Source organism: Diabrotica virgifera, chromosome 1 (genome assembly GCF_917563875.1).
Source record: "Diabrotica virgifera virgifera chromosome 1, PGI_DIABVI_V3a".
NCBI classification, from domain to species: Eukaryota; Metazoa; Arthropoda; class Insecta; order Coleoptera; family Chrysomelidae; genus Diabrotica; species Diabrotica virgifera.
This window is the reverse complement of record NC_065443.1, coordinates 59,548,063-59,573,484: the sequence shown is the minus strand read 5'-3', so window position 1 is coordinate 59,573,484 and position 25,422 is coordinate 59,548,063. Positions and strand designations below refer to the sequence as shown.

Here is a 25,422-nt window from a genome sequence, read left to right as displayed (position 1 = left end):
CTCAGGAACTACTCATGATAATTAAACTTTTTTCTTTTAAAAGAAGCTTCCTGCTGCTGTTTTTCGGATACCGTCTTTACAATTTAATTTAATTTAATATTTACCGAGATATTCTATTTGTTTATAAGACAAAAATTTTTTTATAATTTTAAAATATTCCTGAGGCTGCTTAAATAGTCCAATTTCAATTCTGTAAAGTACATTAGATAGGTATAGTATCTTTTTATGAAAAAATCATAGTTATTCTTATGCATCATAATTATTGTCGTTATTATAGCGACCGTAAATTTTTAATTAACAATTCAATTGTTGCTAAACTGTTCATTCAGTTTCCATCTTCTTCTGGAATTATAATCTATACGAAAAGGGCTTTTACATTTCCAAGTTATTTAATTATTGATTAAAAATTACTTATCTAAACGTTTAGTTGAAAATTAAAGATTTTGTTGGAAAAACCCGCTTTTTCTCTGGAAAGTTTTCCTCAAAGTAAATCGGAAAAAACACGTCTCTATGCAGAATTTAATTGCGATGAATTTTTATTTGAGTGTTTTTGGTGTAAAGTTAAAATCTTTGGAGTTATAGAGCAAAAATTGAAATAAAACACGATTTTCGGGCGCCATTTTGTTTATAAAAAAAGTAGCACACTATCTGCGGACTTTGCATACCTATATTATTAATATATACAATCATACGATTCGATTCCAGCAATAAAATTGCTGGTAAATAACTTTTCCCAAAAATGGCCTATTCTCTGATAATCAGCCCAGACTATTAGCACTTTATCGGTCTAAGGAGGGATTTTTTGGAAAACCATACGTTGTAAAATCAATTAAAAAACTAGACCCATTCATATGGTGAAAAGGTACATGTTTCGGAACAAAATTAACTAAAATAGCAGTTGATATATTAAGCATGCCTTGATCCAGTGCAGAGACTAAAAAAAGTTTCAGTACTTATGGTTTTTTTTATCCACTCCTCTATGGCCACTCGTGAAAAACAAAATCTCACACCTTCTCATCAGTACATTGAAATTCAGAATGTAGGTGACTAGGATGAGCTAATTATAGAAATAGATTCTGAATCTGAGGCCTCATCTTTTATCATACCACATCGATTATTTGCTGTAAGAAGAAAATTTAATTTTTTTATCAAAGAAATTTTGTGTTTTCTGTTGTTTTTGTATTTTTTTATATACAAATAACACTGTTGTTTCGTCTCAAATTTTGTATATAAGATCATGATTTTTAATACCCTATTTTCCATCTTCAACAATATTCTTAAGCACGTCATGGGGTTCATTCTCAGAAAATTCTCCATATCGAGAATATTCTCGAGAATATTCTCCGATTTTTCATTCTCGAGAATTTTCCAACACTACGCGTACCAAATAAAAGATTATTAATAGCAAGCTGAAAATTTGTTCATAGCTTTTCATAGTGGAACGTGATAAACGTATCATTCTGACAAGTTTATGATTGTGAAAACTAGCAGGCTGTCTTTTAGTCTATTCAATAGCCAACGTTATATACGAAAAAATGTTTTTGCTGAATAGACAATTGAATCACCTTTCAAATGAGATACCACACGACCCCTATTTCCATTTAAAAAAAATCATCGATGACGTCATCACGCCCAAATCGATGACGTCACTATTATGTAGTATACATCAAAAAATCATAATTTAAAAATAAAAATCGACCTGTCAGAGCTTTAACTCTGAAAATAATTAAGTCATGAGATAATATACCGTTTCCACACTTTATTAATGCACTGTATAATGAGGAAGATACTAGTACTAGACGAACGACACGGAGGAATAGAAATAGAGGCAGAAAAATTAGTAACCTGCGTTGCGCAGATGACACACTTATACAGTCCGTCTAATTTACTTACCGTTGCACGTCATTATCTACGACAGAGATCTAAGTTGACATAGTTGCCAAAGTAAATAAAAATGCTGAATCCATTTTAAATCAAATAGATCAGATAATTATTGTAAACATGGATTTATACAACAAAACAAATCTTACGTTAAAGTAAATAATAAAAACAGTAAATGTAATAAAACAAATACTTACAGTAAAGAATATAAACAAATATGAAGTGTCATCACCACAACTGTCAAATAAATGTTACTAATTTATTCTAAAATGTCACCTTCGTTCGATTATATTCCTTATTATATTATATTTATTCAAATTAAACGAAACATATTATTGTGTATTTCTTTAGGTTAACATTAATAGAGATCTCCAAATATTATTTCTACGAGTATATAATAAAATATGTCTAGTGGCTGTAATTCCAGTGTACCTACTAGGCAAAATGATTCTAAAAAAGAACACACCTACCGCCTAAATATTTCGTGTTGGTATCATGTGACGTCACAGGCTATTACGCGGATGACGTGCAACGGTAAGTAAATTAGATGAAGTATACTAGCAACGAATGAAGTTGAAATTATTACCATCACTGAACGGCTAAGCCCGATGAGCAAAAAATTCGGACTTCAGATCAACACAGGGAAAACAAAAATAATGATACCTAGTAGACAAGACAATAATAATCTACCTAATAGCCCGAACCGCAACATCTCAATCAATTAAAATATGAAAATACCGAACAAGTAATGCTAAGCTCAGGTTACTCAATACCCTTATTTTTCCTATTGCTACAAACGCAGCTGAAACATGGACTATTAAAAAAAAATCAATAGAAGTAAGATCGAAGCCTTCGAAATGTGGGTCTATATAACACAGAACCAACCTAGTCTATGTAACCAAGTCTATTTAAACGTTTAAACATCACTTATGTGTCAAAATTATTTAATAAATGTTGTTCCGATACTTTCAGTTTTTGTAATTTCTTCTGTGGGTAATTTTTAAACATTCCGAAATACAGAGTGAGTTTTATGTATAGAAACCCTCAATTATCTCTGAAACGGCTTGCACGATTTTTATAGATATTGGTGGGTAGGGGTTTTCTAATGCGGCCGATATTATAGTGATAATTACATTGTTGTCAGATATTCTGTTTTTCTTAAAAACTAATTTAAATTTCTTATTTCAAATGGAACACCCTATATATTTTTTGCGTTTTGAAGTCCTTAAGAAATACTGATTATTTTTCATGTTATACTCCCTATACCTAAAGGCCACAATTTCCGAGTTATTGCTAGATTTATTAAAAAAAAATTAAACAAATTATGAAAAAATTAATTTTTTCGGCCCGGGTAGACATTATTTTACGTTCTTTGGACCATTGGGAACAAAAAAGTTCTTTTGTAATTTTTCTCTAAGGTTATCCTTTTCGAGTTATAAACAATTTAAAACAGAAAAAAATCGAATATTGACGATTTTCAAGGTCTAAAAGCACAAATCAACAATATTATTTTTGAAACAGCGAAGTACACAAATTCAAGTTCAAGCCTTATTATATCAGTTACCAACAAGTAATTCGAGCTTGTTTCATTCTAAAATATTGGTTTTTAGTTGTTAATGCAGCCCGATCGCCCGTCCTCTCATATGCGCTTCATTAACAATTATTAAAAACCAATGTTTTAGAATGAAACGTGCCAAAAATTTTTATAGCGAGCCCCTAGAAGAAAGGTTTAGCTTGAATTTGGGTACTCCGCAGTTTCAAAGATAATATTTTTTATTTATGTTTTTGAACCTTGAAAATCGCCATTATTCGATTTTTTTTCAGTTTTAAATTGTTTATAACTCGAAAACGATTAACTCTAGAGAAAAATTATAAAAGACTTTTTTTTGTTCCCAATGATTCAAAGAACGTAAAATAATGTCTAGACGTGCCGAAAAAATTTATTTTTATAATTTGTTTAAATTTTTTTTTAAATAAATGTAGCAATAACTCCGAAACTATGGAGTATATCCGAGACTACAGTAGAACTCCAATTATCCGGACTCCAATTATCCGGATCGCCAATTATCCGGATCAGATTGAGAATATGACTCTGCCTGATATGTTAAAAAAATAATTCATTTTACTGTGATTCAGTATTGTGTGTCAATATTACGTAATGTAAACTTTGTCATTTACATATTGTTGTGTATACTGTATTGTTTTTCATAATAAATACCGTATATGTTCTCCATTGTGTTTTGCTATAATTACGTTTCTTTCCCGGAAAAGGCCTTTTTTCGAGAAAAATCCAATTATCCGGATTTTTGATTATCCGGATCGGGTCCGGTCCCAATTAATCCGGATAATTGGAGTTCTACTGTATATATAAAAAATATACAAGGTGTTTCATTTGAAATAAGAAAGTTGATTAGATTTCCAGAAAAACGGAAGATCCGACAACAATTTAATGATCACTATAATATCGGCTGCATTAGGGCACATCCATAAACTACGTCGTAGAAAAGGGGGAGGGGGGACTTTGCTTATTACGACGGTATTCGACACGGGGGAGAGGGCCACGAGTGCACATATTTAGATTTGTAGCTGTCTAAATATATTTTTTTTTCTAGCAGAGAGCAACATTATTAAAAGTATCAGATAGGTAATGGGTAACAAAAGCTTCTATACAGAACAACGTCTGGAAGCAATAAATATTAAACTGTTAGTTCATTTATTTACTGAATACTGTAGGTGAAACAATTCTAAAGAACGAAAAAATATTGTGTTTTACTTAGTTGGCATCGAAATCAAAACAAAATAAGTATCAAGATATGATGGCAGTTAAGAAAGCATATGAACATACGAGCTCCGATAAAAATGGTGTCTTTTGTCAAAATAAAAAAGTATGTACTATTGAAATAATTAGTTGTGTAGTGAAATTCGTAAATACAGTTTGAGAGTTAACTTTAAAAAAATCCAGAAATAACAAGAAATTAAAAAAAAATCACTAAAGGGGGGGGTCATGAGTTGCAATTGCGACGTTGACATGGGGGGGGGGGGGGTTCGACTGTAAATGATGCTTTAACCCTTAAACGCCCAAGGGTGGGTAAAAAATGTCCACCTAATGCATATTCCCTTGTAACATATTTATTACGTGTTTAAAAATTTTCCAAAAATTATTTATTGTTAAAAAGACAGCCTTTTATCAAATGTTAAATTGGTTCTACCGATATTTTTGAAAATAAAAGTAATATCTTGAGTTAAATATGGGTGGGCATAAAAAGTGCACCATCGGTAAAACTTGTTATTAAAGATTTCTATATAATTTCTCGTTGATAGGAACACAATCCATAAAATTATCGACGTATAATTACATAATCAACATAATTATCCGCCAATAAGGAGGCTAAAAGAAGAATGTGAAGAAAATCGACAAATCTGAATTACTGGCTTTTACTGGTATGTTAATTTTGATGTACATTTTAATGTTGTTGTAAGGTTTGTAAATTGTTTATCTTAATATTTTATAAGATGCTGTGTTTATTAAGCATACGATTCTTAAGTTTAATCAATTTCTAACAACTCTCAATAAATATATTAGCTATTTTCGAGGTGGACATTTTTTACCCACCCTTGGGCGTACATGGAACCTATAAAAGGTTGGGCGTTTAAAAAGTTTAAAAAGTATTAAAAAGTCCAAAATTTTTACGACGTAGTTTATGGATGTTCCCATTAGAAAACCCCTACCCACCAAAATCTAAAAAATCGCGCAAGCCGTTTCCGAGATAATTGAGGGTTTCTATACATGAAACTCACTCTGTATGTATATTTTCTATAAAAAAATACAATAGCTTACCTGTGCTGGTATCTACTTGTTGATTCTCTAGAGAATACGTAGATAGTGTCTGAATATCTAACCTTGAGACTAAGTCATTAGTGGAATGATGTTCGCATCGATCAATAGTTGCTTCATTTACACTGTGACGACTCACACTGTAGCTCAATCCATCAGGGCGTTCACTATTATATCCGTTTTTCAGGATATTTTCGTTTTGGGTATTAAATATACTCCGACTTTCAATAACAGGAGGTAGCATAACTGTTTCCCTTTGATTGGCTTTTGAAGCTGATGACCAAAAGTCAAAGTTATAGGTGTTGGTATCTATCAAAAAAATATATTATGTAATAGTTTTAAAAAGTAAGAATAAATAATAACTGTTATAAATAAATAAAAAATAATCAAGCCACGAAATATTTTACAATTGCACTTAAGGGGGTCTACTGTGACGAAGGAAAAAACAGGCCGATTTTCCGGATTTTTTTGTAACAAAATATGACTCGTACATTAAACTAAACCGTCATCTTTATTATATATTCAGTATTTGTAAAAAAAGTCGAAATATTCAAGTTTCAAGTCGAAATATTCACAATTGCCGTCGTGGCACTCCATAGTATTGACTCTCGTCTAACGGAGGATTTTGTCGATAAAAAATTTTGGCGCCGAAAAAACAAATTCTTGAAATTATTTTCTATTTTTTGCCCAAATTTGATGTTATTATTGTTTATAACAATTAAACAAAAAACGATATCAAAAAAATTCTCCGTCAGGCGACAGTCAATACTATGTAGATAATAACCATGTTTTGTTTTTTGTTTCAGATCACCCAGACGTGAGATTTCATGTACACCGTTTGGGCACCTACAAAAACGGACCTGCGCCTGCGCTTGAAGGAGTGCCACGACGGCAATTTTGAATATTTCGACTTGAAATTTTTTTAACAAATACTGAATATATAATAAATATGACGGTTTAATTTAATTTAATGTACGAGTCATATTTTGTTAGAAAAAAAATCCGGAAAATCGGTCTATTTTTTTCCCTTGTCACAGTAGACTTCCCCCTTAAATAGTGTGGTGCAGTGCATCAAAACGAAAGCAAAACAAAAGTTGTTTCACGTCACATTTCATATTTCAAATTTTTCAGCACGTCTAGCGCCGCGATCGGTTGCATTGGATAGTAGTAGTGATGATGCTTTTAGACATTTAGTCCAGTCGTCAAAATTTGATCTCTAAAAACGAAACGAACAAGCTGAATTTTGTGGAGGATGTCAATTTTGGGACCCCAAAAAAATTGCAAAATGTAAATGATGCTTTACGACGGAAGGGGGGGGGAGGGTATTAGAAAGTCCAAAATTTTTACGACGTAGTTTATGGATGTTCCCATTAGAAAACCCCTACCCACCAAAATCTAAAAAATCGTGCAAGTCGTTTTCGAGATAATTGAGAGTTTCTATTGGGACCGTGCAAGTTCGGCAAAGCGACACCTGCTTTCTACGCTCCGCAACATTATTCGCACTTTTAATTATATTCGCCAATTATATTAGTCCTGGTTACTGGATAATTGTCAAGGCCATAGTAAAAAAAATAAGAAGAAAAAATAAGATTCAGGTTATGTTATTAAAACGTAAACAATTGTATGTAGTAAATAAAATTAGTTATTAAAATGCAGTACTGCAAGCAAAATACAATTAATTCAATTTACCTTTATAATAATATAATAATTGCATCATATTATATCAATATTGTGGAGTAATATATAATTTTTCTTATCCCGAATAGAGTAGTATCCCGAATAAAGTACGTGTCTCCTAGTGGCGGGATACGGGCAACAATACATTGGCTTATAGAGCAGTCCTTACAGTAGGGATCCTGGCCTCTACAGAAAAATGCAAGCGGGTGTGGGGTAATACTGCACTTTGGTTGCATTGGTGGTGTATTGGCTAAACGTGCAGGGCAGGGTATGGTGCTGATAGAAAAGGCATTCAGGCATCAAATATCCAAAAAAAATCTTTTCAGGCCATAAAAATGAAAAGACCTTCTCCAACGCAATAAAAACTTATACTGAAATGATGGCATCTCCTGAGGTAAAATATTTCGGAAGTAAAATGAGCCTCCGTTCGGATCTACGGGTGAGGACTATCTCAGGGGGAACACCATTACAGGTTAGGCACATCAGGATAGGGTCTTGGCATCTTGGTAGTCTTACAGGTAAGAGTCTGGAGTTAGTGGATGCGCTCAAACGAAGAACAGTTCAAATTGCTTGTATTCAAGAAACTAGGTGGAAAAGACAAAGGGCGAAAGAACTAGGTGAAGGATACAAATTGTGGTATGTAGGGAGTAGTAACACTAGAAATGGAGTTGGTATAATTGCTGTTAGTGAAATGAAAGATAACGTAGTAGAAGTTGTAAGAACGAGTTATAGAATGATGTCAGTGAAATTTGTAATTGATAAAGAGGTATTGAATGTTGTGTGTGTGTGTGTGTGTGTATGCTCCTCAAACAGGTCTGGGTGAGAATGAAAGAAGAGCTTTCTATGACCAATTAGGAGACGTACTGAGTGATATTCCAACAGAGGAGAAAGTTACAATAGGAGGTGATTTCAATGCACATGTGGGCCAAGCCAAGACAGGATATGAAACAATACATGGGGGATTAGGCTTTGGAACTAGAAATGAAGCTGGAGACGACACGCTTGAATTAGCAACAGCATAGGATATGGCGATTGTTAACACATTCTTTAAAAAGAGAGAAACTCAACTTATTACCTACAAAAGTGGACAACATCAATCCCAAATAGACTACTTCATGATAAGGAAAGAAGAGATACGTGAATGCAAGGACTGCAAAGTAATAGTGAGACAGTCAGCCAGCAACATAAACTGCTTGTTCTGGACATCGAAGTAAAAAGCGAAACTAAACAAAAATATCGGAGAGGACCACAAAAAATCAAGTGGTGGATGCTAAAAGATAAGGAAGAAGGTCTATTCAGGGAAAGAATAGTAGAAAAAATATGTTGGAATATGAAAGGTAAGCTCTAAAACAATTTGGAGAAAAATGGCCAACATTATTAGAGAGACTGCTATTGAAATACTTGGGAAAACGTCAGGAAAAAAGTTTGAAGATAAAGAGACTTAGTGGTGGTCAAACGAAGTACAAGGAAAAATAAAAGAGAAGCGAGCATTATATAAAAAGTGGCAAGAAGCCAGATCCGTCACAGATCTTCAAAACTATATGGTGGCGAAAAAGGAAGCGAAAGTAGCAGTAGCAAAAGCCAAAGCAGAAGCGTATTCAAGCCTATACGATCAACTTGATACCAGAGAAGGCGAAACGAAGATATATAAAATAGCCAAACAGAGAGTAAAAAAGCAAAAGATTTTAATCAGATTAGATGTATCCGAGATGAAAATGATAAAATACTAGTTCACGAAAAGGATGTCAAAAAGAGATGGAGAAAGTACTTTGACAGCTTATTAAATGAAGAATTTGACAGACAGCCTGTAGAGTCAACGGAGATAGTAGCAGGAATGGTCACCAAAATAACAAACGCGGAAGTGGCTCAAGCGCTTCAAAAAATAAAGAAAGGAAAAGTGGTAGGACCAGATGATATTCCTGGGGAAGTATGGAGAGCATTGGGAGAGACAGGAACAAGGTGGCTAGCAGGTTTATTTAATAGAATTATGGAAGTTGGACAAATGTCAGACGAATGAAGAAGCAGTATACTGGTACCGGTACCTGTCTACAAAAAAAAGGGAGATATACAACAATGTACAAACTACAGGGCTATAAAACTGCTTAACCACGCCATGAAAATATGGGAAAGAGTAATTGATAGACGGATACGTGAAGAGACCGAAATATCCGAGAATCAGTTTGGCTTTATGCAGGGCAGATCAACAACAGATGCACTTTTCATTATAAGGCAGTTAATGGAAGAATACAGGAGTAAAGAAACAAACGCTCAAATGGTATTCATTGATCTTGAGAAAGCATATGATAGAGTTCCTCGAAAGATTCTGTGGTGGTCACTCAATAAGAAAGGAGTCCCTGGTGAATATGTAAAGATTGTGAGGGATATGTATGAGGGAGTAACTACTAGTGTTACGACAAGTGTGGTAGAGACTGATAAATTTCATGTGAAAGTAGGATTGCACCAGGGCTCGGTGCTTAGTCCGTATTTATTCTCATTAGTTTTGGACCAGATAACAGCGAAACTACAGGTTAACATTCCATGATGCTTAATGTATGCTGATGATGTCGTGTTAGTAGGAAATAGTGAAAGAGACTTAGAACAAAAACTGGAACAGTGGAGACAAGCTCTGGAAGAAAAAGGTTTAAAACTTAGTAGGACAAAAACAGAGTATTTGCAATGTTCATTTAAAGATGGAGTTACTACACATAACATGGTATCTTTGGATGGTGAACTGATTGTAAAAATCAATAAAGAGACTTAGAACAAAAACCGGAACAGTGGAGACAAGCTCTGGAAGAAAAAGGTTTAAAACTTAGTAGGACAAAAACAGAGTATTTGCAATGTTCATTTAAAGATGGAGTTACTACACATAACATGGTATCTTTGGATGGTGAACTGATTGTAAAAATCAATAGTTTTAAGTACCTGGGATCGGTATTACAGAGTAATGTAGAAATAGATGGAGACGCATGCAGTAGAAATAGGGCTGGATGGATGAAGTGGAAGGAAGCGAGTGGTGTGCTGTGTGACAGGAAAATTCCAATGAAGTTGAAGGGAAAATTCTATAAAACAGCCATAAGACCGGCTATGATGTACGGAACTGAATGTTGGGCAGTGAAAAATAAAGAGGAACAACGAATGCATGTGGCGGAAATAAAAATGCTTAGATGGATTAGTGGAGTGACAAAAAAAGGATAAAATTAAAAATGAGTATATTAGGGGAACTCTAGGTGTGGCACCAATTGATGCCAAAATGAGAGAGCATACGTTGAGATGGTTTGGTCATGTTCAACGTCGAGACGCTATCACCCAATAAGAAGAATTGCTGAAGTGCAGATTCCTGGAAGGAGTAGGAGAGGAAGACCAAAGAAGACGTGGGGGGAGACGATTAGGCAGGACATGTTGGTAAAGGGGATTAATATTGATGTGACTCAAGATAGAATTGTATGGAGAAATGAAATTAGGGAAGCCGACCCCGCATAGGGATAAGGCAAAGAGAATGATGATGAATATATAATTATTCTTCTTAAATGACAGTAGGTATGAAATATACGTCAATTTGACAATTTAAATTGACAATATGAATTATTTAAGAAAGTTGCAATATTTCTCCGCTATTCGGGCACGATCGTTTCTCGTATCCCCTCCAAGTACTTGCACACCGCAAATACATAAAACTCACTGTGTATGTATATTTTCTATAAAAAAAACAATAGCTTACCTGTGCTGGTATCTACTTGTTGATTCTCTAGAGAATACGTAGATGGTGTCTGAATATCTAACCTTGAGACTAAGTCATTTATGGAATAATGTTCGGATCGATCAATAGTTGCTTCATTTACACTGTGACGACTCACACTGTAGCTCAATCCATCAGGGCGCACACTGTTATATCCATTTTCCATGTTATTTTCGTTTTGGGTATTAAATATACTCCGACTTTCAATAAATCTAGGTAGCATAACTGTTTCCCTTTGATTGGTTTTTGACGCTGATGACCAAAAGTCAAAGTTATAGGTGTCGGTATCTATCAAAATAATATATTATGTAATAGTTTTAAAAAGTAAGAATAAATAACAACTGTTATAAATAAATAAAAAATAATCAAGCTACGAAATATTTTACAATTGCACTTAATAGCCCAATAAATGACCGTTTTTGAGTGTAATTTCCAGGGGCAACTCCGAATTGCATGAAAACTTGGATTTATGTTCTACTTACCCTCCACTTCAAAGTTGAATTTGTGCCGGTGATTCCGTTTTTCCCAAATAACTCAAAAAGTAAATATTTTATCGAAAAAAATATTTTTAGCAAAAGTGTAGCCTATAAAAAAATGAAAAAAATGGTGTACCAGTAAAGTCTACAAATTGAGTAGAAGCAAAGTTGTAGCTCATGAAAAATACGTTCTTATCCGTCTAATTCCAAATCGAATAATTCAACGCGAAATCACCGAAGAAAGAAGCGTTTTTCGGGAAAACCTTATTAACATTTTTAAAGTATAGAAAAAAAGCTTATTTGTTTTTTACAAAAGTTTACAGCATCAAAAATAAACGAGTTACACTGAAAAAAAAAGTTGACCCCTTTTTTTTGGTAAAAAAAATCGTGAAAACCTGCCTCTATTTAGCACCCTAAATAAAATTAATCGTTTGGCTTTACCATCTATTTTAACTGTATGTGTATTTTTTATATGATCTGTAAGTTTGATTGGTTTGAAATGCTTATTTTCGAAAACATTTGGTTTTATAGTAAAAAAAAAATTCTAAAAATTTTTGAAAAATTTAATTTTTTTCAAAATAACTTAAAAAGTATTAGTGGTAAGAAAAATCTTGAAGAGTAAAAAAATGTAGGTTTTGCTATTATAAATATGCTAGTTTCATTTTGTTTCTCCGTAAGACAAAAATTTTTTAAGATATGGCTTTTCAAAATTTGCATACACTTGTGATTAGTGACCCATTCAAGCTTTCTTAATTATAATCCTTTCAAAAATAAACACTTTAAACCGGTGAGACTGACAGATCATATAAAAAATAGATAGGTAAGTAAATTGTTTGTAAAGCGGTAGCGATTAATTTCATTTGGGGAGCTAAACATGGCGAGATTTTCATGATTTTTTACAAAAAAAGAGAGCCAACTTTATTTTGAGCGTAACTCGCTTATTTTTAATGCCAAAACTTTTGTTAACAATTAAAACAAAGCTTTTTATAAACACTTTAAAAAAGTTTAAATGGGTTTTTCCCGAAAAGTGCTTAATTTTTCGGTGATTTCACCTTGAAATATTCAATTTTAATTAGACGAATAAGAACGTATTTTTCATGAGCCACAACTTTATTTTTATTTGATTGAGAGACTTTGCTGATACACCATTTTTTTGGGGATTTTATAAGCTACACTTTTGCTAAGGATATTTTTTTCGATAAAATATTTACTTTTTGAGTTATTTGCGAAAAACCGTCTGAAAACATAGTTTTTTTTGTCGAAAAATCAACATTTATAATGGCAAATAACTGGAAAACTATTGACTTACGTAAAAAACTTTATAGAACAAAAGTTGCTTAAAACCAGTTAATTTATCCATTTCCGGTCCTCACCCCCCGAGAAGGGGTGACTGTCACCCCCCAAGTAAAAGCAACCAACAGCACAATTTCAACTTTGAAGTGCAGGGTAAGTAGAACCTAAATCCAAATTTTCATACAATTCGGAGTTGCCCCTGAAAATTACACGGTATCACCGAATTTCCCGTTCATTTACTGGGCTATAAATAGTGTGGTGCAGTGCATCAAAACGAAGGCAAAACAAAAGTTGTTCCACGTCACATTTCATATTTCAAATTTTTCAGCACGTCTAGCGCCGCGATCGGTTGCATTGGATAGTAGTAGTGATGATGCTTTTAGACATTTAGTCCAGTCGTCAAAAATTTGATCTCTAAAAACGAAAGGAACAAGCTGAATTTGCAAAAAAGTCTGCAACTCCTACCCCGGGTTGTGAACTTGTGACTTATGATATGAGTGACAATGGGGTTATGTTGCTTTTTCTTTTGTTTATGATCATATAGATCAGGGGTGGGCAAATACTTTTAAGCGCGGGCCAAAATGAAATTTTCAAAATGTCTCCCGGGCCGGAGACCTATTGGCTGTGAGTTTCGACGGTAGCGCTATCTCGCGGTTTGAAACTTATACTTTTCTGATAAAATTTATGTATGTGAAATATACAAAACGAGAAAAATAGATACTTATCTAGAAAGACACAAATTATGAACTGAAATATTATTGTAACCTGATTACTAAATGAATACACAGAATTAATAGTAATATTAAATATGTTTTTTTTATTTTATTCATTATAATTTTAATATTTAATATATAAGTTCGTGCGACTGGATGACTGCTTACGCAAGAGACCATTGAGAAAAAGAATAAGTTTAAATGAATTATTTAACGTTTTAAATGTTACCTCTGTTTATTTTTGTGTGCTTACTGATTTGCTTATTAAAATTTGTAATTTGTATGAATTGTAATTTGTTTGAATTCTATCAAAATGGATATTAAACATTATACTGGATTCAAGACTTATTTCCCATGATATTCAATTTCAATCAGCAACACCAAAAAAGGCAGCGGCGGCTCGTGGGTCAATCTTCAGGGGGGTCATTTTGGTTTGAAAACTTCAAACTGTTGATTTTTTAAAGTATTTAAAAGATCTTTTAGCATTTATATTTTAGATAAAAAATACAGACTTAGATAAAACTCAATACTATTTACCCTAGTTTTCCGAAAATTAAATTTGTCTTTTTTTAGAGTAAATCTTTTAAAAAATATAGGAAAAATGGTATGAACAGGTTATTGACTGATATATAGATAGGAATATTTATAGTATAATAAATTGTAAATTTATTAAAACGAAACTTACTTTAAATATTTTTATATTTTAAGTCAATTCTTCTATCCTTTAGTTCTGCAAAATAGTCTATGACCTTCTCATTGAACAAGCAGACGGTAACTAACTAAACGTGAGGCCGTCGACTCTACTACAGGTATACGACGGAAAGGTCACTCCCACTCTCGCCCACGAAATTGCTATCTGCCGTCTCTTTTCTATTTTACATGCATTTGTCCATAAGCCATAAGAACTGTATGTAGACAATTTAAAATACGGCCCAGCCACGGGCTTGTGTATAGCGCGAGGCGCGACGTTATTATATCTATTATATTTGTTTTGCCAATGCAGACTGCTGAGAGTATTTCAGAGTGAAGTTTTAGATAAAAGATATTTTTAATAAAATTGGTATTTTTATGAGATTATTTTAGGGGGGTCATTGACCAATTGACCCTAAGGAGGAGCCGCGCTTGAAAAAAGGAAAGGATTTTTGATGCAGGACATGTACGCAATGTTTCCGAATATAATAAATGCATCCAGTACTGTTATATTCAGTATTTTTACATGAATCAATACAACAGCTGCAATATCTTGTTTCCTTTTTTGAAAAATCCATATTATCCGCCATTTCAGTTTATAAAGTTTATCAAATGCACAAAACAAAACTGCCAACTGCCACTAACACAGCGTTGCCACATTTTATTTAGAAAATCTACTGTAAGTTTAGCTTACTAAAATCTACTTATCAAAAACTAAAATATACTATAAAACTTTATTAATATATTTGTATATAATTTAGGACTTTTTATAATAAAAATAACAGCTGACTAACTAGAAATTTTTTTATTTAGCTAATGCCTCGACAACTAATGGGCATTGGCATGGTGATGGTACAGTGGATTTTACCAATTAGGTAGCTAGTGTTATGTGTAGTGTGTGTGTTGAGTAAGTGTCTTGTTACTTTGCAAAGTCGATGTCATTGTGTTTGCAGAGACGCTAATTGTATCCGAACGTCTGCGGTCCTTCCGGTGGGTACCGATCCCACAAGGATAGAAACTATTTTCATTTATTAATTTATAATAAACGAAAAATTCTCTACCCTGGTGAGATTCGAACTCACGACTATTCGGTCCTTTCGATCCAAAGGTAGGCGCTCTTACCACTGAGCCACAGAGGGAGTTTAACTAGAAATTAATATAACTGTTTGTAAACAAAAACCAAACTTTTTTATATTTTAACTGGGGAAAAATGACCAACTATTATTAATTTTTATCAGTTTTATATTTAATATTTGTATATAATATTTTGTCATCCACTGATTTTAACATCTGCATGTCTGGATCATATTCTTCAAACAATTATTTCGCATTTTACATTAGAAACACGCAAACACAACATTTGTTGTTTTGCAAAGTTACATATATTATAATGTAAGATATTTTAGTTTTCCATCGTTAGCTTCTAACAGGCTCACCGAATGCCAGAACTCTTCAATAACACCTGAAATAGGTACTGATTGCACTGCTACTTGAAATCTGCAAGTTTGTTACCAGAATCCAGTTTCATTTCTGTTTAATATTCATCATCTACGTCCTGGGGCTAGATTCCGTGCACTGTAGATATCTACACTTCGCTTTCTATCGATGTCAATTGTCGTGAAAATATTTGAATTTTTAGCTTTAATTGAATTATTTTCTAGTTTTGCTAGTTGATGCTGAAGCAAGCAAGCATAGTGATTTAACCCAGCCTGAGAGACTTGCTCACCCCTAGAGAATGACATTCGGTTGATGCTGAAGTGACACTTAGTAAAACAAGAAAATATTTGAATTAAAACTAAAAATTCAAATATATTGACATTGATAGAAAGCGGTCGGCGGTGTTAGCGATTGTACACAGAATCCCACCCCTGAATATTATTTTCATTAATGACATTGGGAAATTGTAACAAAATGTCTAAAAATTAATTTAGAAATGGGGTAAATACTATTAAAAAGCAAATTTTATTTTTGTCATAAGAAAATGTTGAAATATACCAAAAATCTACTAAAAAATATTGCCTACTAGAATTTTTTAAAAAATATCAAAAATCTACCAAAAAAGTAGAAATCTACTAAATGTGGCAACGCTGCACTAACAGCGCTGGAGAAAACCGTCAAATCCCCTCTCCTCTACCCATGGCGCGCCATTTAAATTTATCAGATAAATGCACAAAACTGCCACTAACAGCGCTGGCGAAAGCTGTCAAATCCCCTCTACCCATCGGCTCACGGCCAATACCCAGTATGTACGCTGCGCACACGCTAATATTTTTGGTGGAGGATTTTCTCTGTCCAAGAAAGTTTTTTGACATAAATACTATAAGTATAATTTTAAAGCATTTGGACAAATACATTTAACTGTTAGTAATAAATAATATTAATAATAAATTGTCTTACTTGTGTGTACATGCGAACAATTTGTTCTCGGTAAAATTACGAAATTTTTAATATGGTCCATTAAATTAAGCCATAACAGGGATCCAGATAAAAAATGAAATTCAGAAATTCAAGAACAGCCTTTTTGAAGATAAATTTCTGAGCAACCAAAGATTCAATCTGCAAATCTGATATCGGATGGTAAAATGTTATGTCAAGTCAACCATCATAGTCGAAATTTAAAGGTGTGAACTGACCTAGTATGGTCATGTAGAAAGAATGGACGACGACAGGCTGCCAAAACAAATTTTAAAATGGATACTAAGGGATAGAAGGCAGAGAGGAAAGCCGAAACAATCCTGGCTGGGTGGCATTCAGAAGACAATGTCGAAACGGAACTTTCACCTTGGCGAATGCAACGACGGACGAAGCTGGAAACTGGGAACCGGAAGACGGAGAACCCTGTAAAAAACCGGGATGATATTAAAAATGTTATGTCCACTCTATTCTTCTTTATTGGATTGTTAATGCTGACTTAGTGAAAAAGCTGGAAGCTTTTGATATGTGGCTTTTTGGGAGAATTTTGAAAATACCATGGACCGATCATATTACGAACGAAATGGTGTTGCACAGAATGGAAAAGGAACAGAGAACTTTGACCATCATTAAAGGCAGAAAGACAGCAAGGAGAAAGGGCACATACTAATAAATGATAAGTACGTTGTTGCAAGTTGTTGCAGCAGCTGATTATGAAGGGTAAAATTGAAGGAAAAAAGTCCTGGTAGACGACAAATACCCTGGCCGAAAAATATTCGCGCCTGGACCGGGTTAAACACACAGACGCTTTTAAGAAAAGCAGAAGATAGAGATTCATTATTTATATGAACACTACAAACAATAATACTGTTGAATTCAACAAAATCGCATAAAAGAGATTAATAGCGTAGGCGCAAAATTGCGGACCAATGCTTTATAAACGCATTTCTTTTTTTCTAATCCTGAGAAAACTAATAAATATTTTTGAAAAATTTAAACGCAGAATGAAAGATTACATTATTACCGAGGGCCAAAAGTCCCTTAGAATAACAAAAAGTTTCTTTTGAATGAGATATTTGAAATAAAAAATCACACTAATATTTTTCGTTTTTTTTTTCACCCCTGCGACTTCCTAAAATAATCATTGTAGAAGTTTTCAGGGACTTTCGGTCCTCGGCAGTTTAATTTTCTCAGGATTCGAAAAAAATGAGTGCATTTAAAAAGCATTGCTCCTATGCTTTTAAAAAAAGCTTGCGGGATTTTTCAACGGGCCGGATAAAGAAAGCTAAAGGGCCGCGGGCCGCCTTTTGCCCACCCCTGATATAGATATTAGTGGACGTTCACATACACTGCAATGGCGCGGTCAGCGATGCGATGCTATGCGATGATATCAAACACTTGTATCTTAAGAACCTTGTTCAAATAGCGAGTGATTTAGTGCGATGCTAGTAGCGGCTAGTATGCGTTTTTTTGGTTTTCAAGAATGTTTGATTCCATCGCCAGTAGTAGCATGCCCAATGAGCGATATGGATGTAAAAAAATTAATAAATAATTATTAATTTAAGTTATACTTCTCTGAATGTAGTCTAATTGTAATAATAAGTGACTAAGAACATTGCGCGGTAGCTATGCGCGACTAAAGATTTTACTTCCAATTTTTCGCAGAGTGGTTCTACTGTGGTATAGGGGACAGTTAGATTTATAAACTGTTATACTGAAAAATGAATATTTGCTTATACTGGCTTCCTGTCTTTTAATAATAACGCGTCATACGCCTGCAACAACTGCGTATATCTAATAATTAGTACGAAGAAAAAGATCAGAAGCCTTTGGGATCGAAGAGATAGTTAGAGATAGATAGATATCAACTTTAGTATTTACTGAATTTAAATTCGAAGACCTAGCAAGTTTTAAAAATTGTTGCCGCATGTCATCAAATGCTTTTGACGAACTTTTATATTTATTATTTATATAACTTTACTGAATTTACATAAAAATAGGGCGCGATATTTAAATATGTCGTTGTTATACCAGTATCACATAAAGAGATTACCGAGAATTATACAGGGTGTCCAAAAACTCTACCGACAAACGAAGACAGGAGATTCATCAGATAATTTTAAGACAATATAACCCAATCCATCTAGTCCGAAAATGCTTCCTAAAGGAGCTAGAGCTATTTGAAAATGGCGTCTGGTAATTAGTTTTTCTTAAATATCTCCATAACGCTTCTATTTAGAAAAACAAAACTTGGTACACATAATTATCTTCCAGAGTTATATGCGTCGCAGAACACGAAAAATTTCCAAATCGATTTTTCTAGAAAACGGTGTGTCCCACCGACTTGAAACAAGAGTACCTTTTAGTACTAGAATACCTCAAAATTTAATAATTCAGTATCAAAAATGCTTAAAACTTAAAGACAAATAAGTTATGCGATAAAATAACCATTGCCCCACCCAAAAAGAACGCCTATGACTGGTACTAGAAATTCACAATGGATGAAATCGATTTATCTCTAGAAGATAAATATGTGTACCAATTTTCATTTTTCTAACTAGAAGCGTTCTGGAGGTATTTAAAAAAAAACCTAATTACAAGACGCCATCTTCAAAGAGCTCTAGCTCCCTTAGGAAACATTTTCGGACTAGATGAATTTGGTTAAATTGTCTTAAAATTATCTAAGGAATCTTCTGTCTTCGTTTGTCGGTAGAGTTTCTGGACACCCTGTATATAAGAAAAAGTCTAACGGCCCAAGATACAAAGTTTAGTATTATTAAATAATTAAAAATAAGTAAAATAAAAATAATAGACACTATTTTAAATCTAAGACTTTTCGTTAAAAGAAACTGCTTTCTGGCAGCATCCTAAATCGCTTGCTTTTACAATTTATTTACAGATACGACGAATATAGAAGAAAGCGGAAAGGACACGGTCACGTATCCACTTTCTTTTCGTCTAGGAAAAGGTCCGAAAGACAGTTTGGAGTACTCAAAATCTGAGTAAAGATGAAAAGGGAAAAGACTCTTTTTGTTTTTATTTGATTCAGAGTTGGACCACTATCTCCAGACAGCTGTTTCTGCCTCCTCAGGCTTTATCAATGAAGCTATGTATTCACAACTCTAGTAAAGATGAAAAGGGAAAATACAGTTTTTGTTTTTATTTGATTCAGAGTTAAACCACCAACCCCAGACAGCTGTTTCTGCCTTCTCAGGCTTTATCAATGGAGCTATGTAGTCACAACTCTGAACCAAACCAAACTAATCTAAATGTACAATCAAGATGCAGTAGTAATAAACAAACCAAGACACGTTAAATGCTACTAGGAGCACTCCCGAATCATAATTTACAATGTATAAACTTTGGAAATCATGACTTGGGATTTACAACGTATATATATTGTAAATTATGATTCAGGGGTGCTCCTAGTAGCATTTAACGGGTCTTGGTTTGTTAATATCTACTGCATCTTGATTGTAAATTTAGTATAGTAAAGATGAAATTGCGATATGCATGCTTTATTGATTACCATAAAGCGTTCGATACAGTAAAGCACGACAAGCTGATGGAGATACTAACCAATATTGAAATAAACACCTGTGATTTAAGAATTACCAGCAATCTGTACTGGAATCAAACATCAACTATCCGTACAGAGGCAGGAGAATCAGACGATATCAAAATCAGACGTGGGGTCCGTCAGGGATGTATATTATCACCACTGCTGTTTAACATCTACTCTGAGCAAATCTTTCAAGAAGCAGTGGACGATGTTGAAGCTGGAATTAAAATTAACGGAGAATGTATCAATAACATAAGATACGCAGACGACCCGGTGGTATTCGCTGACAGTTCTGAAGCCCTCCAGGAGTTAATGAACAGAATCGCAAAAGTCAGTCAGAGATACAGACTTTTAATAAATACTAAGAAAACAAAATGTATGATGCTCTCTAAGAAGGAACAGCAATTTGGACGAATCAGTGTGAACGGTAAACAAATAGAAAGAGTAAAAACATACACCTACCTTGGTACGAACGTCAATGAAAACTAAGACCATTCCATAGAAATTAAATGTAGGATAGAGAAAGCAAGATCTGCATTTCAAAAAATAGCTAAGTTATTCAAATGTCATGATTTATCATTGCCCATAAAAGTCAGGTTACTGCGATGTTATATCTTTCCGATACTGCTGTACGGAGTTGAGTCATGGACTCTCACAGACGCCACCTGCAAGAAAATTGAGGCTTTTGAGATGTGGCTTTATCGTCGGATCCTGAAGGTATCTTATACCGACCACGTTAGTAATGAGGGTGTTTTGCTGAGAATGCAAAAAGAAAAAAGCTGTTAACCACAATAAAAGCAGCCAAAATCGAATACCTCGGTCACATCATGAGAAACAGCGAAAGATATGGACTATTGCAACTAATCTTGCAAGGAAAAGTGGAGGAAAAACGAGGACCAGGAAGGCGAAGGATTTCCTGGCTGAAGAATCTACGCACATGGTTCAACACAATAACCACAAGTCTTTTTAGAGCAGCAGTGTGCAAAGTACAGATTACCATGATGGTCGCCAACATCTGAAACGGATAGGCACTATAAGAAGAAGAAAGATGAAAAGGGAAAAGACAGTTTTTGTTTTTATTTGATTCAGAGTTGGACCACCATCTCCAGACAGCTGTTTCTGCCTCCTCAGGCTTTATCAACGGAGGTATGTAGTCACAACTCTGAACCAAACCAAACTAGTCTTTCTACCATTAAGACTGGCAAATCTTCATGGTACCACAGTTTGACCTGATACCGTAAAGAGAACGCATTGTCCAATGTTGCTTCACTCCTTGGGTACCGTTTGGTGGTGGAGGTATAATGATAGCTACATAAGGGAATGTGTGGACGAACCTGTGGAACCTTATATGGTTATGTTTTGAAGGTAAAATCTTCTCCTAATGCATGGTAATGCTCGGCCGCACATAGCTTGAAGACAAAGCAATACTTTATAGATGTTGGTATTCGAGTAGTAGCCTGGCCTCCTAGAAGTCCGGACCTTAACCCGATACAGTATTTGTGGAAAAACTTATGGAGAGTCGTTGGGCAAAATTATGGTGAGCTTGAAACTGTGGTGGCGTTATAACATGCGCTGGCAAACGAGTCGGAACAAATATCGCAAAATGAGATTACGGTTTTGATCCAGGCTATGCCAGCATGAAAGCCGTTATTCGAGTTCAGGAAGGAAATAAATTTCCTTTGAATCAATTTTTAAATTTAAATTTTTATTTGTTGTTAAATTAATTAATTGTGGAACTTGTTTTTTTATTTTATGGTTTGTTATTGAACATTAGAATTAAAATTTTTATAATACTTTTTGATTTTATTTGAAAATAAACTTAGTGTCCAGTTGAAAACGCCCGAACTATCTTTTAGGCAGAAATACATGTTATAGATATTAGTGACCAAGAATGTCTCAACCGAGACACTCGTATGCCAAAAGTCTTTATTTTATCAGACAACCAAGCTGCCTTAAAGGCTCGAAAGTCATTTACTTGTGAGTCAAAGTTAGTTTGGGACTGTAAACAAAACAATCCCCCAAGAAGCTGGCGGAACGCAACAAAGTAACTTTGATGTGGGTGCCAGCAGTGGGAGCACGCAAAATAGAATTCTATTTTCCTGACGTCAAAAACGAATTTCGCAATGCGAGAATCGACGGTTGCTAGGCAACGTGACGTAACTAAAATATAATTCTATTTTGCGTGCTCCCACAGCAGGTCACTAGGGAATAACAGGCAATAAGGAAGCTTATAGCCTCGCAAAAGAATGAGCTAATACCTCATTCCAAGGTAAAGTACCTTTCTGTGAACTATTGAAAAGTCACATCAAAGAGGAACTCCGGACCTGGGAACTCAATCAACTACAACTATACTGGTCGAACACACCAGGACAAAGGCAAGCAAAAAGCTCAAAAGTGTCGCCTATTGCAACAAACCGCCTTCTAGAAATGAGTAAAAAAGATATTAAATAGTGAAACTGTTGTTTCAGTGACAACGAAAAAGAAACAGCAGAACATACACATACTATGCAAATGCGTAGCACTGTTGTGCAAACGACTAAAATTCCTAAAAGAGGTCAGCCTGCCTAGCTTTCTGATAGGAAACAAGTCACCAAGGAGGCTAATCAACTTCATCAGAAGTATTGGCATCCTAGAGTTTAACTAGATTAGATATGGACACAAAACACATCTCTATATGCCAACGTACGGAGAGGCTGCATGGCCTTAACGACCTCACATAATCTAATCTAATCTAGTATCTAGGTTATTCGACGGGTCAGCGAATTTTATTCAAGTAAATCAATCGCCATATACACATTTCTCTTCAATCTGCCTCCCACCTTGTCTTTGGACTACTTCTTCCAGTTTTTGCAGGAACTTTGCCATCAACTGATGCCACATGCCCGAATAAATTGATTATGAATTTTGTCTTTTGTTACTCCATCTCCCCATTTAAGTACTCAAATTTCTGCAAAATGCATGTGTTTCTCTTTATGGTGTTCGCATGCTCAATAATAAGTGCCGTAATGTCGTTGTTTATTTTAACTGCTCAACACGAAGTTTCGAAATTAGAACTTGTTGTACTGATATCTCTAATATTCTCTTTTCAGTATCATTGAAATTTATCTGTTACACCACACATAAGTCGCTTTCTTCTATTTCATCCATCTTGCTGTATTTCTACTGTATAACTGAACAGATTTAATTGAAACCCTCAACGTCATCCTCAACGTCACTTGCACACCGCATTAACGAACGTCTGTCGTATCTTTACTCGCGGTTGCAGCTAAATGAAACTGTTATTTTCATTATCATTTCACCATCTAAAATGATCATTTTGTTTGTATAGTATTGACTTCATACCTCGACACCGTAAGGACCTCGACACCGTAAGGTACAAGAGGACGGCTTAAGTAAGTAAGTAAGTATTGACTTCATTTTCAAATGAACTGTCTATGTCCGTCCCACCTTGACTTTACAGTATAGGGAACATAGGCTTTATGAGAGTGTTTAGCGCGGTAAGCAACATAGTCCTTATGAGAGTGTTTAGCGCGGTGATCTTATCAAAAAGAATTTGTAATAAAACATTACAGCTTGTCCACATGAGGTCGGTTTGCCAACGTCGACGTCGCGGTTTACCTGAAAATCCAAAACCGCCGCTGTTCAAGTTGCCAAGGAACAAACGGAATCGTACCGCAATGCAACCGCTCCGTCGTCAAACCGCGGCGGTTGTTAAGTTTGCTAGGGGAGCAATGGGAACGCCAATCAACCGATCTCATGTGTACGATACAAACGTCGGCTAACCGCGGCGTCAACCGCTGGCAAACCGCCCTCATATGGACAAGCGCTTAGACAGATTAAATTAAAACTGTTTTGGAAAGACAATCTACAATTTTAGGATTCGTATGGCTTTAAGTTTATTTGATATTTATACTATAGTTATTAAGCATATGAATCCTAAAATTGTAGATTGCCTTACTAAAACAGTTTTAATTTAATCTCTCTAATGTTCGATTACAAATTCTTTTGATAAAATCGGCATCACCGCGCTAAAACTCGCATCTGCATTGCCTATGTTCCCTATACTGTAAAGTCAAGGTTGGACGGACATTAGATATTATATTTTTGTCTAAAGTCTGAATCTTTCTCCTTAAAAACTTGTCTTCACTGCGAAATCTATGTCCAAATTCTCTTTCCGCTTAGTTCATCTATTTTGGAATTATCAACCATTTTACATTTTTGGTTTGTTTTTGATAGATATCAAGGTAATACATAAAACTTAAAATTTTAACTGGTGCATGGACTCCTAACAAGTCTACAATCCATAAAAACGATGAATGAGTGAAAAAAGAATCTTGTTATGTCAATAAAGAATATTACGATGGGACAATAACGATAGATATTGATTTTTTTTATTTCATTTCATTGACACTTGCTGCCATACTGTCACTATGTGAACAAGTCCAACCATAGCTCAGATGTTATCTGGGGCGTATTAACGAAATATTTCTAACATCCATGCTTAAGTTAGCATTTTTAACCGATGTTTCCTTGACGGATCACTTGTAAAGGGCTATGACCCACATATGTTTGTAAAAATATATCTTGGTGGTTAGCATGTAAATTTCACGTAAGCACTGATGATGATTGGTCAACCAATCGAAAACTAGTTCTGTGATGTAGCCCTTTTTAGGGATTTTAAATAATATTTATATATTATATACCTTTTATAAAGAATTTTATTGTTTTTTGTATTACATGGTATACAGCCAACTACAGGAAAACTTTTTTCTTGTGGATTTTTTTTGTGAAAAATGATGTCACCTTCTCTTTAACAAACCTCATATTCTAACAAAATTTAAAGTACCGCAGTTGAAACAACTAATGTTTCTCGCCTTTACTTATATTTATATTCCCGGTGATTCTGATCACGGTTGACACGTAGGCCTCCTGTAGACTTCGGTTATTTTCATCGAACAAACCGTGCTTTTTTACTAGATTCATAGTGTTGCTAACTGTGTAATGAATATGTGTACATGGGGGTACATGCACCGGATATCAGTCCGCTGAACAACCCGCCTGAAGTGCCTCGATGTATTTGCGATGTATGATGGTGCAGTAGGCCCACAGATATAAGAAAAATAGATTAGGTAACATATGGGCCG

General features: G+C 34.5%; 1 protein-coding gene across 6 annotated transcripts in view; it reads right to left on the bottom strand.

The window, feature by feature from the left end:
• The window catches only part of LOC126888322 (uncharacterized), a 148,346-nt gene that overhangs the window by 11,891 nt on the left and 111,033 nt on the right, over positions 1 to 25,422 (bottom strand). For 4 of the 6 annotated variants that reach the window (XM_050656477.1, XM_050656465.1, XM_050656458.1 and 1 more), the window contains 2 exons: positions 11,115 to 11,420; positions 5,720 to 6,025 (listed from right to left, as the gene is read on the bottom strand). The exons of 1 other annotated variant lie outside the window; for it this stretch is intronic. In XM_050656477.1, the coding sequence (XP_050512434.1) occupies positions 5,720 to 6,025; positions 11,115 to 11,420 (612 nt within the window). The remainder of the gene's footprint in view (positions 1 to 5,719; positions 6,026 to 11,114; positions 11,421 to 25,422) is intronic. One more of the 6 variants, XM_050656472.1, reaches the window with a different exon arrangement.